The sequence below is a fragment of the Xyrauchen texanus genome, chromosome 19, assembly GCF_025860055.1.
Source record: "Xyrauchen texanus isolate HMW12.3.18 chromosome 19, RBS_HiC_50CHRs, whole genome shotgun sequence".
Taxonomy (NCBI): Eukaryota; Metazoa; Chordata; class Actinopteri; order Cypriniformes; family Catostomidae; genus Xyrauchen; species Xyrauchen texanus.
Genome location: NC_068294.1, coordinates 27,001,377 through 27,019,357, shown reverse-complemented (window position 1 = coordinate 27,019,357; position 17,981 = coordinate 27,001,377). Strand labels below are relative to the sequence as shown.

At 38.2% G+C, this 17,981-nt stretch overlaps 1 protein-coding gene across 1 annotated transcript in view; it reads right to left on the bottom strand.

Annotated features, from left to right (window-relative positions):
• LOC127659645 (vascular endothelial growth factor receptor kdr-like) overlaps positions 1 to 17,981 on the bottom strand; it is an 81,856-nt gene that overhangs the window by 20,670 nt on the left and 43,205 nt on the right. Inside the window, exons 16-22 of the mRNA XM_052149554.1 lie at positions 17,226 to 17,332; positions 16,726 to 16,861; positions 15,949 to 16,053; positions 1,636 to 1,749; positions 1,442 to 1,530; positions 1,212 to 1,365; positions 522 to 619 (exon numbers count right to left, since the gene is read on the bottom strand). Of these exons, the coding sequence (XP_052005514.1) occupies positions 522 to 619; positions 1,212 to 1,365; positions 1,442 to 1,530; positions 1,636 to 1,749; positions 15,949 to 16,053; positions 16,726 to 16,861; positions 17,226 to 17,332 (803 nt within the window). The remainder of the gene's footprint in view (positions 1 to 521; positions 620 to 1,211; positions 1,366 to 1,441; positions 1,531 to 1,635; positions 1,750 to 15,948; positions 16,054 to 16,725; positions 16,862 to 17,225; positions 17,333 to 17,981) is intronic.

Here is a 17,981-nt window from a genome sequence, read left to right as displayed (position 1 = left end):
TTAAATTCTTTTTGGTTTAGGGAAAGTGTATTTTGTGTTGAACATGCGATTTTGTGTATTATTTGAACCATGTGTGGCAGTGTGCTTTCAGATGAAGCACATGATTGAAAGCTGTGATAATGTAAAACATGTGGAACTGCCATTGGGTAAACTTTGACCTGAGGTGAAATTACACCACAAATGTTAAACCGAATATTTAGCAAGTGGCACTTAATCTGCTAGATGTGTTTAAATGAGTGCATGTAAGAGACAATCAATTTCAGTATTGGATCAATAAAGCCATTTGGGTTGCGTATTCTGGAATTTTGGACAAAACATCTTGTGCTGCCAAAATAATGAGATAGATTATTACAATAAAACAGAGAAAATCACAACAGTAAAAATGTAAAAGGGAAATTAGAGCAAAATAAGATGACACAACACTAAAAATGCAATTCGTGAATTGCAATTCATTATTTAGCAATTCAAATGCTACATTTTTCATGAAATAATTACGTAGTCATCAAAGAGGTGATCCTTACTTTTCGTGAAGCCAAGAACTCCATGCCTTTAGCCACTTGAAAGCTGTAGCAAATCAAGTCTTCCAAAGTGAGCACTTTCTTATACAAATCCTCTGGCTCTGCATGAAAAGGGACAAAGTCCAAAATCATTGTTTTGTTATGCAATTTTTTTTAAAGAGTAAAGACAGCAGCAAATCTTAGCCATCTATCAAGTTATCAAGACAATGACCTTTGTATGTTCTTTCCTTAATCCCTAAATAAAAATAAAATATCTTTGCATTCATAATCCTGCTGTTTACGACATGCACATCCCTTTACAGGAACACAATGAAACATGCATCCTTTTTTTAGACGCCGACTGCAACATGCGGTTTGTCAATGATACTCAAGTGGGACGCTTGTGGGTGGGTCATCCACCTTGGTAAACAGTTTATCAGACCAGAAATAACAGGCATGGAACAACACAACCCACTGTGCCCGCAGCAGACTAGCTCTATACTGGGGGCAGGAAATTAGAACAAGCTCTGAGCACAGTGGGTGACAGTGGCTCTTATAAAATATCACTTGTATTAATGAATCCCTGAGGAAGCCACCTATCAGATTAAGGGGGGAAAACAATCAGAAGAGCCTTGAGAGGAGAGAGGGTGGGGTGGAGATGAGAAGGGGATGAAAGGGAGGAGGGGTCAGGGAAGGATGACACTCAGCCACTACCTTCCTCCTCTTCCTCCGAGTCGCAGTAGCTCTTATCTTCAATGAAGCCGGAGCTGGCTGAACTTCCGTTGCTGGCCACGCTCTCCAACCTGCGTTTGATAAGCTCGCTCAGGTCACGCTCAGAGCTCAAACGCAGAGCCTTACCATCCTGAGACTGTGACAAAACATTCCAGTCAATATTTTGCATCGTCACATCAATGTTCAAATTAGCAAGATTCTTTACTACTTACCTTGTAAACGACAAAGTCACCCCTCTTACTCCTCAAGTAGTTGGAAAGGTTTCCATATTTGCAATATTCAACAATTATCATTAATGGACCTACACCAAATAAATAATGGCACATTTAAAAAAATTGAGAGAAAATAAGATAAAAAAATTACAACATTTTTATATCGGCTGGATCAAGGTTGAATTTGTCCTTACCTCCACTTTTTGTGCAGGCCCCCAGCAGATTGACCACATTGAGATGATGGCCAATATGTATGAGAATCTTTAGTTCAGACATTAAAGCTTTCCACTCATTATTTGTAGCTCCCGCTGTTGACATAAGACAGGACGTTGGGAGAAGAAGAAAAGAGAAAAAACGAATCAATGGAATGTTTTACAAGGTCGGAAAGACTTTTGTTTGGAAATATGTTTGTAAAATTGATGTGTGTTATGTTGAGGTGGTCTCACTTAAGCATGCTGTTACATTTCTTGTGATTTTCAATTAAGTTTTTAAAACAGATACATTTTGGCTTACACTATAAAAAGGGAAATGTGTAGTTGCTACCTTAAAGACCTATTTCTACTGGATCTGACCCTTAAAAATGACTTTCATTGGTGTGACCCAGGGGTGTCAAACTTTTATGGACGTGGGCCAAATGCAGCAAAAATTAAGGTACCGCAGGCTGGATTCCTGTTATAATTTAAAAAAGGTCTAGAAGCTACTAGACAACCAATGTGCATTTGCTCTATGGTATGCTTGTGTAGGCCCTACATATAAATAAATCATAGGGTATTTCACTCACAGAGAACTCTTGTAATGGAACAGTGATGCGTCTTATACAAAATATTCTACGCACTTATTCACATATTTATCTTGTTTTGCCATCCATTCACTGGCTCTGCAAAGCACATATAGAGCCACTGGTGTAGAATTGGGGGAGACAGGGGGTCCTTGTTAATAAATTTTTATCAACGCTGAAAATAATTTCATATGAGATACCTTGCAAATGCGTGGCTGTGTGTCTGTCGTATTGAGACAAAAAACTGAAGTCCCTCCGTTGTACGAGTTCCACTAGACGGCAGTGTCACGTGGTACCTGTTACTTTTCTCAGCAATGATGCATGAACTCAGTCATTTATTATTAATGGAAGAGGATTTTTAAAAATGCTTTTATAGATAATGCTGAGGTGGATTTTTATTCACATGTATGTATCCTTGAAATTATCAGTTTTTATTAAAAATAACTATCCAGTGTAAAATGTCTTCAAATGGAAATAAAGCATTCTTAGATTTAAATGCGGTGTTCAGAACGTCAAGTGCCCCATTTAGGAATAAAAATCACAAGACAGTCTATGGCTGACAATGTGCAATTTCGGTCTGTAGGTCTGCAACCAACACAAAACTTTCGCCCCTGACAAGGCTGCGGCTCAGGGAGTCAATTTGGCCAGTGAAGTGAGTGAAATTCATTGAGCATTGGTGAACTTGTCAGCAATGCTGACGAAGGTCATTGCTGACTTGGAGGATCTTGCGGTAATACGTCGATCGATCACTGCCATGGAGACGAAATTCATTGAGGTGGTTACAAGAGTGGGGGATGTCGAGAAACTGATTATCTGGAGTCATTGGAGAGGGATTTAGCTGCTAATCTGCTAGTGACCAGGGTGGATTTGGAGTGCGCCTGGGAGAAGATGGAGGATATGGAGAATCTTAGTCAGCTGAACAATGTCCGAATTGTTAGAATACCTGAGGATGAAGAAGGTTGGGATATGGTGAAATTCCTGGATGGGCTCTTTCCGAGTCTGCTCGACATAATAGGCCATAAGCTGGAAATGGAGCGTGCTCACAGGGTCATGGCTCGGCGATCCACTGAAGGAGACAGGCCCTGATCAATTCTGGCCAAATAAATAAAGATCTTGTGTTACGTGAGGCAATGTGTAAAGGAAGGCTTTCTTGGAAGAACCACAGCAATTTCTTGCTCCCAGACTGCGAATTCGACAAGAGAGGAACATGATCGATTCAAGGAATGCAAGAAACTCTTACATCAATGTAAGGTCGCTTTTGCACTGATGTTCTCGGCCAAATTGAGAATAGATACTAAGGATGGCCAAGATAACTCTCTAAACTGAAATTCTCAGAAATTCTCTTGATTCTGAAATAACCTTGGAGGAGCTTGGTGAGGTAATTAAGGCCTTGCCAACAGGCAAGGCTCCGGTGCCAGATGGCTTTGCTGCTGAATTATTTCGATCTTATGCTACAAAACTGGCTCCACTTTTGTTAGAAGTTAATAGGGAATCTTCTGATAAAATTAAGCGTTTCATCAATATCATGTGGTCAGTGGTGAATGATCAGACTCTGGTCGCTGTCATCTGACTTGGTGCAGAAAAGGCGTTTACTGTGGTAGAATTGGATTATCTTTTTAAGATTTTGGAAATATACCTGTTCGGGAATACTTTTATTAGATGGATAAAGTTACTTTATAGTAATGGCTTTTCAGGCAGGTGCCTTCCATTGGCCCAAACAGGGCATTACGTATTTGCATCAAATTGGTCTGCATGGCTGTCGTCCCAGAAGGAAGCCTCTTCTAAAGATGATGCACAAGAAAGCCCACAAACAGTTTGCTGAAGACATGCAGACTAAGGACATGGATTACTGGAACCATGTCCTGTGGTCTGATGAGACCAAGATAAACTTATTTGGTTCAGATGGTGTCAAGCATGTGTGGCGGCAACCAGGTGAGGAGTACAAAGACAAGTGTGTCTTGCCTACAGTCAAGCATGGTGGCGGGAGTGTCATGGTCTGGGGCTGCATGAGTGCTGCCGGCACTGGGGAGCTACAGTTCATTGAGGGAACCATGAATGCCAACATGTACTGTGATATACTGAAGCAGAGCATCAGATCCAGATCCCCTCCCTTCGGGGACTGGGCCGCAGGGCAGTATTCCATCATGATAATGACCACAAACACACCTCCAAGATGACCACTGCATTAATGGCTGTGTGTTGAGTTATTTTGAAATGTGAAAACTCTTGTGCCTGTGTGTGTACTGGAGCTGTTGCTATGGTTACGGACAGTGGTCACACAGTGCTTTAATGCCAGGTGTCACAAACTGAACGTGAACTTTAATTTCACGTGAAACTGAAGTTTAAACACATGAATTCCAAAATATTAAAGAGGAATTCTAGATATCAGATTCATATCCATCAAAATAGCGACTTAATTCAGCATTTATATGACTGACTGAAGCATGATGAATATAAAACAAGCAGACAGAAGTCACCGTAAGACACATTCTACAAATAGGACAGGATGCTACACTAGTCGTCCAACAACAAACTAGTAAGTTTAATATTTTTAGCTGTGTTGATTTTTAAGTGATGAACTAAATATGCCACTTTTGGTAATGTTTATGCATGAAGACAGCACGTGGTGCATTTGCGTTTTGCTTCTGTACAAATTCACCGCATTCAACAATAAATGTCAATTTTAGTCATGATTTAGGCATGACTTTACATTGGTGCTGTAAGCAATGTTTCCATTATTATTCATAGCCCAAATGTTTATTTGTAAGGTATTGAGGACAGTATTTAGAGTCTGTTGTCGATACTTTATGTTGGGGTGTCTGACAGACAATGGATTGCTTTAATAAACTGATGCAGAGGAAAAATTGTTTAAAGCTAGGGTGTTTAATCCAGAGAGGGTAGCAGTTAGCAAACTAGCTTTAAAAGCACAGAGCTCGCCCTCAATTTAGAGGTGTGTCCAAAGCCAAGCCTCCATTATCACACATGAACACAAACACTCAGCAGGTGGAATCGATCGCAACGGTTTCAGATTACCTCATGTCTCATTCACAGGTTAGCCATAACAATAATAACTAACGGAATTCTCGTGCTCACTCTGCACAAAGTCAAGGAACCCACACTGATGACGTGTGATTGTCTGCGCGAACAAGTTGTGCAGTGGTATGCAAATATAGATTGACAGACAGGAAGAAGATCCTATCATTACATTCGGACTGAATGCAATGATTGATCGATAATTTTTTAGTCCTGTCCCTTCATATATATATATTTTTTTTTTTACAATTAGATTTAAATTATTGATTGCTATCAGGATGTGAAGAGACTTTCAACCAGTATAACACAATTTTTTTCTGGAAAAGACAGCACACCCTAGCTTTAATGTCTTGAGAATTTTGCACACCCACAATAATCTTAAATTTACACACTTTTAAAGCACTCTGTTTACACTTAAGCACATCACTGAGCCTGGGATGCGCATAAGCATTGTTGTGCCCTAGATCAGAGTATCTCTTATTACCTCCTTTGTGTGTGTGTGTGTGTGTGTGTGTGTGTGTGTGTGTGTGTGTGTGTGTATTTATCAGTTTTCTTATTATAGGGTTTCCCTTCACGTCAACATATCCCCCAGAAATACATCCACTTAGACGTTTAGACAATTTTTGTATTATATGTATTTTTTTGCATCAGTGCTGTTGCATGATAAGAAAATGTGCATATAATTGTAAAACCAGTTAACCATCACTCTGACCTTCTGAAAGAGCAGGCGGCCTAATCTCGGGAAACGGTTCTGATGCTGGGCTTAATAATGACAAAGTAATGTCTCTTGCTGCATCTGGCGAATGGTGAGTGGACGATGCTGCTGCCCCTCCCCCCAGCGAGGGACATGCTCCGTTTCTCCCCCAGAGGAACCTGAACAGTCTCACCTTGATGAATGGTTCCTGCAGCGTACCGCAAATCTGCCTCATTCTTCCCTGAAGTTCATAACGAACAAAGTCCTGGCGTGCTCCCTACTTGGCGCGCTCATGCAGTGATGCCATCCTCTTTAATGTGGATCACAGGGAAGAATTACACCCTGTGGAGGAGGTGGTAGTGGCATACCTCTGCCCAGCGAGTAACAGACCATGGAAATCACTCCCTATACATCCTTTCAAACTGTGTCGACAAATGTCCACACTGGAAAAGCTTAGTCAGTGGCAGGACAAGCTGGATCAGCACTCCATGCTATGGCGTTGCTCTAGGTATTTCAAGCCAAGGTCCTCAGGCAAATGGACGAGCATGGCTTCGATCCAGAGACATTCAAAGAGCTCCGCACTGCTACAGACTTAGCGCTGCATACCACGAATGTCACTGTGCAGGCCATCGGCAAGTCCATGGGCAACCAGGCAGTTCTGGATTGACATATGTAGCTGACCCTCACAGAAATGAGTTATAAGGAAAAAGCCACTCTGTTGGATTCTTCAGCCGTCCTCTTTAGCGGCTCTGTGAAATAAGTTGATGAGTGTTACGTTGCGATTCAGCAGTCACAGACGGAATACATCACAGCCAGTTCGCCCTCACTATGTTTCAAGTCAGCGCCCGACTAAAAGTCCCATACCTGCTGCCTCACCGGCACCTGCTTATCAGCACGTGCAGCAAAAGCACTCCTGACGGGCACAGCCCTATGAAGCAGAAAGAAGAGCCTGCGGTTCCCTCTGGGTCTGCTCCAAAAAAGGCTTGATTGGAGACACAAAATATTGTTCATGATCTCCCCATTACTGTTTGCCGGAAAAGGAATATTGTTGTTCACACATATTGTTCAAAATGTTGTTTCTGTGTCTTGCACTCAAATAAATGCAATAAAAAAATGCAATAAGTGCAAAAAAGTGTACAGCATTCGTTGCAACTGCACAAGATGCTCACACATTCTCAATAAAGATCCTTTTTCCTTTTCAAAGCTCCTTATCTTGAGCGATGCATTATATCATACAGTAAACAAACTGAATTTCCCTCTATCCCATTACGCAAACACGTGGTGATCCCTGATGGATATTTCAGAATGGGTGCAAAAAAACGATCTAACATGGTTATACGATCCAATTTGCATGCCGGCCACCCCGTTTCAACGGCATTCTGTCTTGTATGGTTTCACCCGAAGATGCGCCAATGTTACCAGTCGAAATACACAATCTCATCATGAAAAACACGATAGAGATTGTGCCAAATTGTCTAGCACAAAAAGGGTTTTACAGCTGTTATTTTCTTGTTCCAAAGAAAGACGGCAGATTTCGGTCGATCCTGGATCTGAGACATTTAATTTGCGCTCTCACAAAGCGGCCATTCAAAATGATTACTTAGAAATGGATCTTATCTCTTGTACACCCACACAATTGGTTTGCGTCGATAGATCTGAAGGATGTGTACTTTAATTTCCAAATTGTATGACATCACAGGATGTTTTTGATATTCGCGTTCGAGGGAATAGCGTATCAAGTCAAAGTTCACCCTTTGGACTGTCTCTGGCTCCTCGCACATTCACAAAGAGCATGGATGCGGTTCTCGCCCCTCTGAGACAGAGCAGCTTACACATCTTGAACTACCTCGACGATGGGCTGTTACTATAGCATTCAGAGGCTCTATTATGCCAGCACAAAGACTTACTGCTTCAGCATCTAAACATCGCAAGTCCCAACAAGTACATGAGTAAAGCCTCTAGCCTGATGGCAGTCCTATAATAAATACATCATTCTTTCTGTGTGTGGCTTCATCCTTGGAAATAAGGAGTATTCCAAACTGTTGAACTCTACCAGTGTATGAAGCTAATGGCGACAGCACAGAAGACACTAGGCTGCGTTCCACTTCACTTTTAACATCCACTCGCTAACTCCCCTAAGCACTTCCCCTCAAGAGAATCCCCGGCGCCATTTTGGAAGTCCATTACACTTAATTAATTGAGCAAGGGAAGTTTCTGTTAACAGACCCTTAACCCTTCGATTTTTGACCGTGGGAGCTAGTTTACTCTGCTGTATGCTTCAGGCAGCTCCATATCCCATAATGCAACTCGACTGTAACGTGACAGCAGATTACACTTTATAAACCCCACCCCCACACATCTTGATGGAAGTGAAGTTAGGTCAGTTAAGCAGTTTAGAAAATATATATTGAGATTTAACAGCATAATACTTGTAGCTATCTTAAACTATTTATCACACATTTACAGCCTGTGTTCATTGTAGTGTTAACATTTTCGTTTGTGTAAATCTTGATTAATCCTATCTAACAATTCATTTAAATGAAATTTTTTTATTAAACATACAAGATGTATACATTTATACAGCTGAAATCAATCTCCGAACACAATTACTAAATAATTCCACAAATTGACATCAGCTTTCAACCTGCTCCAATTGATCAAGGGTTTAGGGTGTTCCAGTTAAACCCACTGCATGTCTTCCACAAATAGTGGACACTCACACAACATAAGCAGTGACTTACATCTGAGTCAATGAGACAGAGTGAAGTTTTTGAGGGAAGGGGATACAAATTTTAAATGAAATGCAGCCCTAGTGAATATGATGCACTGTGAATATTGGCTGTACATGATAGCGACATCCAGTGTCCAGAGTATGCATTTCATATTATTTCTCCATAGCAGGCCTAATTGTGTTCTGTTTCTAAAATATCTCAGATGGCCCGCAGGCTGGACTATGGACACCCCTGGTGTAACCTAATGTAGTCAGATTGATTCAATCATACTAAATGATATGTTTGATTTGAATAAAACCAGTTAATTTAGATGTTACTAAATAAAGCACATATTTTAGATTATCTGATAAAAGAGTTAAAGGGCACTATTTTAAATGCAATGTCTTATACAATTTTTGTGAGAGTGCTAATTCTAAGCGCAATTCTTGCACCAGCGTAAAGTGCAAGTGTTTGCACTATCTGTTGGCGTAGGCGCGCAAACTGGGGGTGTATTGCATGACAAATAGGTCATTGCGCTAAGACATTTCAAAAGCACGTCTGTTTAGCTGATGTCGGCTTATTTTTTTATATCAAATATTTTGAGTTTGTTAATCTATCTTTAGATCATGGTTTATTTATCAATTATGATTATTTTGTTTATATGTACAATAATTTGTATAATATTTTCATTTTTTTTTAAGTATAATTTGAATTTAGAAATATTTTTGGTAAAAAAAATTTGTGTTTCAATAAATGAATGACATTTTTCACAATTAAATTAAACTGGTAGAAGTGAAGTATGTACCGATACAATCACTGTGTCAGTAGATGAAAATGATTAATAATACTTACATTATCTATAATTATGGAATTTTGAAAATTACCTTTCATGTAGTGTGTAACATAGATTTAAGTGAACAAAAACATCCTGCAAAGTTTTATATATGAAAGTTCCCCGTAAAAAAGTTATTGCCCCCTCAAAAGTAGGAGTCGTCTCTGAGTCAATGTAATGAATTGTTTTTCCAATGAGTCATTTTCCTTTTCGTTGTGACGTCAAGACGAAAAATTATCAAATTGGCCGCGCCCACTCATTGCGCGCGCAGACACCAGGGAAAACTTGAAAACATCATGTCTACAACAAGACGCTGTGTTCTGAAGTGCATATCAAAAGCAACCTTTTTTTCACTGCCCAGGGATGAGCATGTGAAGAATCAGTGGCTAGAGTTTATATTTACAACTATACCACACAAGTATAGCCCAAACCTTGTGCTGTGTTCACGTCATTTTAATGACGATTGCTTTACGAACATGAATGCTTTCAAGTGTAGATTCGCGAGCCAGTTGATACTGAAGGAAGGTTCAGTACCAAGTTTATTTGGATCAGCTTCCTCCTCCGAATCACAACCTGTAAGTATTATTAATAATTGTTGCTTTTATGTGTTTTTTAGCATGCTTAATAAGTATTTGTGTGTGTTGTGTAAGTTACACTCAGCGCAGCTTCTAGGTCTCCAATGTCAATTTCTTTGAAATATGTGAAATGTTTGTCGATGTTATTGGAGTTGTCATAAAGAATAGAGCAATAACTTGTAGTAATGCAGTGCTTTACCAATATGTTTATGCGTTGGGCTAACGCAAACAACAACTGATTGGGTGTTTACCACCGAACTTTGGGCTATGATCACTAACATAAATCAACTCAAATTCCTTCTCTGATTTTGATTTTTTTACTACAAAGCGGTGATGGGCGTTCCGTTTCCGACAATCTCTGCACAGAGTATACCAATCACAACTAACTGGGTCATCTGACCAATCACCGCAGATTAGTGTCACGCAAAGGAGGGGTTTGGAAAAATGAGTTGTTGGACGAATCATTTGGGAGTCGGTGAGCAAATCAGGTAAACATAAATGCATATTATGAGACAACAAAAGTGTTTTTTGTCATTGCATGCATGTAAAACTGTTGTTGGGGACTCCCAAAACAATATTAGGAACATTTTAAATGCCATAATAGGTGCCCTTTAACAGAGTGTAAATCCAAATTCTGACAAGAAACAGAATTTCCATGTGTAATAAGGAGCATGTCACTGTCATAGATATATGCCTGACATTCAACAGGGATGCAGTTAATGCACAAAAGAACATAAGTCTATATTTCTATTCTTCTAATTCATTGCATACACACTTCCAACTTCTTATGAATGTGCTGTCTTTGTTTATATCGCTGGTGCTTGACATGGAATGGACTATATAATAGGACGCAGATAGTGCCAGAGAAGAAAGTCAGAGTTAAATTGCACTTGATCCAGCCCATTAGCGCTTTTTGCATGCAATTTCGCCAAATCCTTGACAAAACGCCCAGACTTAGCGCATGCTTGCACGAATACTAAAATGGCCATGCCCATTGAATTTGTATGTATGACTTATGGCAAATAGGGCTCAGATGTTCTTTAACACAAGATCTATGCAAGCGTTTTATATTTATATTTATGAATTTATGCAGACGCTTTTATGCAAAGCAACTTACAAATGAGGAGAACAACAGAAGCGATTCGTCCTAAGGGAGACAGTAGGAAGCAACGTGCTGTAATTTCAACATATACTAATAGATTTTATAAATCAAAAGTTGCACCATGAACTAACAATTAATAATTCTATTTTTGTAAGGTAACATTAACAAAGATTTATAAATTCTATATAAAAAAAAAATACACTGTCCATTTTTAGTTCATGATACCTAATGCATTTACTAATGTTAACAAAAATGGAGCCTTATTATAAAGTGTCACCAGATATACATCAGATACTGTGAGAAAATCACTTTAAATTATGTTTAAAGAAGCCTTAAACATACAATATTACGCATACCATAAATTATACTACGACCACTGAAAACAACATCTGGAGGCAACATTGTTATAAACTGCCTTTTTTTACTTGAACAAACGAAACTGGAATTTTCCAGTTTCTCAGTAGTTTGCACACTATGTGAGGGAAATATGTGGGGCAGGAACACTATCCTAGTGACCTTCAGAGGTCACAGAGTCAGACTGGGGTCTGTTATTTTAACACGTCAGGTTTCCTGCAGTTTATGCCCATCAAAGTGACACATGAGAGCTATGATCAACATTAAGTAGTAATTTGTACATGATTCATACCAAAGACGCCTCACAGTGACTTTTACTGAGAGGAATATTAGCAATCCTTGTTTCAAAGTAGGGGATGGAATGAGCCCAGCATGATGATTATTCATGTCATGAAAGCAAGGTCAGGCAATTTTTCCCTTAACTTTTCATTACACATATTTATTTATGATTTGTTTTTATTAAACTAAGTGCCATTGTTTTGTAATTTTCCCCAAAATGAGGAAACAGTTATTATATTGCTCATTTGCCTTATAATACCACATTATGGAAGTAAAATCTGTGTGGGAAGTAGATTTCTGAAAACTGGAATTCAAAAGTAGGGAACTGCTTTTATTAAGAACTGACCTGGGTTAGGAGGGTTACTTTTGAAATGTATTCCACTACAGGTTACAGAACATATGCTGTAAAATGTAATTTGATTAGATTACTCAAGGTCAGTAACGTATTCTAAATACTTTGTATTACTTCTTCAGCACTGGTAGATTTTTTCACTTGTTTTGAGAATAAAAACTCTGCCAGTACAGTAAAACAAAATACACATGTTAAAAATACATTCTCTAAAAAACCTAAATATCTTGTGCAGTGTTGTTTCTAAAATAAGATAAATCAAACTGGTCTTGTTTTAAAGATTTTAAGATATTTTTACAGGAAAATACAAAAATTATTATAAAAAATAAGATTTTTGCCCTAATATCAAAGGTCTTCTTGGAAAAAATGTATTATGATCCAACGTTAATTTTCTTGATACAACAATATGATTGTGCCTGGTAACATGCATGTACAATTGATAGAAATAGCATTTTAGCTTAGCGTAACACGGTCTATTTCTTCTGCTCCAAACTTACTTCAAATGTAGTTCTCTTTCTGTTCGTATGAATGTAACACATCATACGAAAGTGTTTCACCGCTGTTCAAATGCACTTTGGATCACATTATTTATATGTATAAATGTTTTCCATCTAAAAGGACTAAATATGAAATGAAACAAATGACAATAAAATGCAAAGTAATCTCTTCAGTAATCAAAATACCTTTTTAATGTAACTGTATTCTAATGACCAATGAATTAAATTGTAACTGTAGTGTAATACAGTTACTTGTATTTTAAATACATAATCCTGTTACATGTATTCCATTACTCCCTAACCCTGCCTGGGGTGCATGAGGAGGAATCAGTTTTGCCTCCCGTTCTATGATTAAGGCACAGGGAAGATTAATACAATGACATGAGTATCTAAAGAGTCAGCAGATTTATCATCATAAAGAACAAAACATCACCACCAGAGCAGCGCTCTTATCTCTGTACAGCACCAATCACTCAACAAACATTACAGTCCAGATGACCAGACAACCTCAAGAGGACCCAAATATTACTTCACTTTAATCCAAAACACATGCACACACAATGCCTTGAGTTTTGGTTACAGCTCCAAATATTTTTCTCTGTGGGACCTTTACTATGAGGAGTTCATTCAATACTGTTGTGTTGTATTGGACACTTTACAACGCAACAATACAATGACCGCAATAATTAATCAATTACAGAAGGGGAACCTTGTTGGTTCTGGTTCAGTGTGATCTAAAAACATCTGTTCAGGGTTCATTAATAAAGGCTACGTGAGTATTTACCCATTCAGTTTATTTGTGTATTTATTTCAGCTTTTTGTCCAAGGCTTCATATCTGTGGACTATCAAGTAAACACAACATGCAATACCCTGAACAGCTGCTAATTATCTTCATATGTACAGTACACAAGAAATGTGCACAACAGCAAAAAGATCCATGATGGACAGGTTTCTGTTCTTCGATTTCTTATACAAATAAAACAAATGTTATGGTTGCATTCCGTTTCTTTGACCAATTTATTCAACACTGCCATTAAAGACAGGATTTGCATCTGTCTAGCAGGAACATTTTGTGATGTGAGAAAACTGACAGAAACAACATTTATTACCTCCAAATATGTGCATCTTGTTTTTTGTTCTTGTACTGCATTTTTGTTGATCTGATAGCAGTATACAATGGGATCCAAAAGTCTAAGACCCCTTGTGAAAATGCTTCTTCAGTATGTTGCATTTCTTCCTTAAATCAAATATTTTCGAGCTGGCATGAACTCCACAAGTTTATGCAAAACCTGATGATCCATGGTATCCATATTATAGCATATTATGAGAATGTAACAAAAAGTATTTTGTCTGGTTCAATGGAAGCAAGAAATTCTGACATTTTGTGCATAGGAGTGAACATAGTCAATGTCACAAATTTGTTTATTTGAATTATGACCTAGAATTTGATTTTAAATCCCAGATTTTCACTGCAGTCTTTTTGGACATTTGGACCCCATATCAGGGCCGGAGTGGCAATCGGGAAGATGGGGAGAATACCCGCTGGGCCGGTCAAAAATTGGTCCAGTTTGGTCTGCATGTTGATTGACAAACTTTCAACCTATATTGCATAGTAATTGCCAACAGTCCGTATATCCGGTCTTTAAAGGATCAGAAATGTTCCGTATTATAGCGGACGCAGTCTGTATGTTATCATTTCACACCCAAACAAATGAGAGAGTAGCATGTAAGAGATCAAACTGATGTTGCTGGTGTTGCGCCAATTCACTTGACAGCGCGGGAAGGATCACAGAAGATCCAGCGAGAACAGATACGCTACTAATAACTGAATGGATGAACGTGCTTCAGGTACAAGATCATCACAAGTTTAATACTGACTGCAGTCTCACAATCTCAATAAATTAATCTCTTAAATCCTGTTCCCAAGCAGTGCAGAATGATAATAGCAAAATTATTTTTTTTGTCACAAAATAACAGAATACTTAAAGTTAACGAATACAGATGCAACAGCATGACACGGTATGAAAATAATGAGACTTTACAGCTCTCAAAAGATTAAACTCAACAAAACACACCGCACAGAATGCCTTCAATGTCGTATCATGTGATAAAACCCTCCTAAAGAGACAGTAACCATTTTGCCTTTGTCCTGAACATTTACATTCCAAGTAAATGAAAAGTACAAATGTGTTATTTTTTAAAAATGTGAATTTCACTCTTATAGTTGTAAAATGGCACGTTTTTGAATGGCATGTAAAAATGTAAAAACAATTACTCAACCTTCATTGTTTCACTGGATCTGTTGCTATTTTAATTATCTAAAATACAAAGCACTGACCATTTAAAGTGTGAGCCTGTACATCTTGAAATAGTTATAAACAGTCACAGTTATACAGTGTTATTATGTCCCTAGATAGTCTTTCAAGTAAACATAATTTCTCTCATCATTTACTCACCCTCATGCCATCCCAGATGTGTATGACTTTCTTTCTTCTGCTGAACACAAATTATTTTTGGTCACAGTTCTTTTGGTCCTTTCAATGCAAGTGGATGGGGATCAGAACTCAGAAGGTACAAAAATCACATAAATGTAGCATAAAAGTAATCCATACAACTGCAGTGGGTTAATCTTCGGTGGGTTAATGTCTTCAGAAGCGATAAGACAGGTGTGTGTGAGAAGCAGATAAATATTTAGGTAATTTTTTTAATATAAATTCTCCTCCCTGCCCAGTTGGGTGGCGATATGCATACATATGTAAATCACCAACAACAGAAGAACTCTAAAGAGAGAAGAGCGCTAAAAATAAAAAGGAAAGTAAAGATTTTGAGTAAAAATGACACATTTTTTATCTGCGTCTCACCGCATCTCATTTACTTGCATTGAATGGACCAACAGAGCTGATATATTCCTTTAAACATCTTCATTCTTGTTCTGCAGAAGAAAGTCATACACATCTGGGATGGCATGAGGGTGAGGAAATGATCAAATATCCCTTTAATATTCATATATTTTGACAACACATACAATGAAGTCTTATGACCAGATGAAAATCTTAGTGAATGCCGTATGTGGTATAATGACATGGAGAGCTTAAAGTAATTGCATATATTGCATATTTTTGCTGTGATCTTGTTTTATTGTAATCAACTTCACCTCCGGGGTTGGAGGTGAAGTTGATAACAGTAAAACAAGATCACACCCCTTTTGGGAGTGGGCTGACTTGGACATGACATCCTGGGCTGAATATGAATCCCACTCCGGCCCTGCCCCATATACACACAACACAACATATTACACTTACCTTTCAGCATTTTCACAGCCACAGTTTTGCAAGTAGACACCTTGTCAATGCCAAATGCAGAGGCCTCTACAACTTTTCCAAATGCTCCATGGCCCAAAATTTTACCTGTTGAGAAACAGATAGAGACTGTCTTCATGAGCTTGCCATGCTATGTGGTCTCATAAATCAGGTAGGATGCCCTGTCAGGAAAGATATGAGCCTGTAATTAAAACAGCCTGCTGTGGTTGGGGCGGCTTGGCTAGCCCTCCATGGAGAATTTGTGGGGCAACAGTGTAAGGTCACTGATAAATAATACCATAATATTTTCATTTGAAAACACAATCTTGATGTCTACCATTCTTAGACTACAGACATGAGATTGAAGGCAGATAAAAAGCAGAAAGATTCAGTTGAGTTGAGCTTAGTTTGTCTTTTAAACAAGGTCCAAATGTAACACTTGCTGAGTGCCAAATGCAGGGAAAAGGCTTTGGTGAGTAAATAAAATAGTTAATCGCCAGTTGGTCATTAACTTTATTTAGGGCAGCATCATTCAATTATTAAATTGGAATTTGACAGTCTGAACAGCATTGATTCAACCATCTACAAGTTAAAATCATCTGTTAAAGAACCAGTTTTGATATTGTCCAAATATTGCCAATTGACAAACAATAACTGCAAATGAGTCAAAGAATAATTTCCAGTAATTCTTAAGTTCATTCTTGTTTACACAAAATTTTCACTAAAAATAAATTACATTTTTGGTTTGTTAAAGTAAATAAAACGTTTTTTTGAACTCACCAAGTCTGAGGCGGTCTCTTGGGAACTCCCATTTGTTGCTGTCATAGGGCAGACGGTCACACTGCTCATCAAGGGGGATTTGGTCTGGGTCCATGATGATGGACAGGTATCCAGTCTTTAAATCTGCTGAACTTGGCTGGTAGAGATATATAATATTTTCAATGTGATTTCCATAGACATAAAACAGGGTTCTGTCATTCTTCCAATGAAGCTTCATGACTGTTTGGGCCCTGCTGATATAGTATCTACACAATTTGCATGCTACAGAGCTATAAAATGATATAAAACACACATTTGATAGCAAACATTTCTGAGAGAAGACTATAAATAAGAATTTATCAAAGAACCACAGAAATAAAATGGTTGAGCAGAACTAAACCTTAAGTTACATATTAGTGTGGGACAAGTGTCGGCTTAAGCACATAAGCTCCCAGAGTCAACATTTATGAGTAAACATGAGTACAGTTTAGCTTGAAGTACATTTATAGTCAAGTCCTTACCCTTCTCAATTTACGGATAAAGAGAATGAGCATAATCCACAGGAATGTTGCTGCTGCTCCAGTACACACCAAGATGATCACCTCAACGTTTGGTTTTCCTTCTTCTCCTGTTTATTGACAGAGTGCATCTTTTCAGTGGGAAAGTCATATGTACCATATTTATTACAATGTTTTTGTCTTATAAATGTTATAACTGTTAATTACACATATAGTAACTATCTTCATATTTGAAACATATTTGCACATATACCAGAGATGGGACCAAGTCACACATGTGCAAGTCTCAAGTAAGTCTCAAGTCTTAACCTTCAAGTCTCAAGTAAGTCCCAAGTATTTTTTTCTTGGGCAAGTCAAGTCAAGTCACAGGCTATGTCAAGTCAAGTCCAAGTCAAGTCACAGGCTATGTCAAGTCAAGTCCAAGTCAAGTCACCTTATTATTGTAATTTTACCTGCAGAATCTGATCATAATAAAGTGAAAAGACAAGATATAAGTAACTGTCAGTAAATTACAGTACTCATGTTCAGTAAAATACATCATGGAATCAAACAAAATTGTAACTTCATAAAATTATTTATTTTTCACTTCTGCCAACAGTGTTTGAAATGTTTTACATTTTCAACATTGAGTCCATAAAACAAATAACAGCTTAACATCCAACAGACTCCTCTCTGAACACCTCCCTCTCTCTCTCTCAAACACAGTTACGTACATTAAACTTTGTTACATTTCTCCTCTCTCTCTCACACACACTCTCT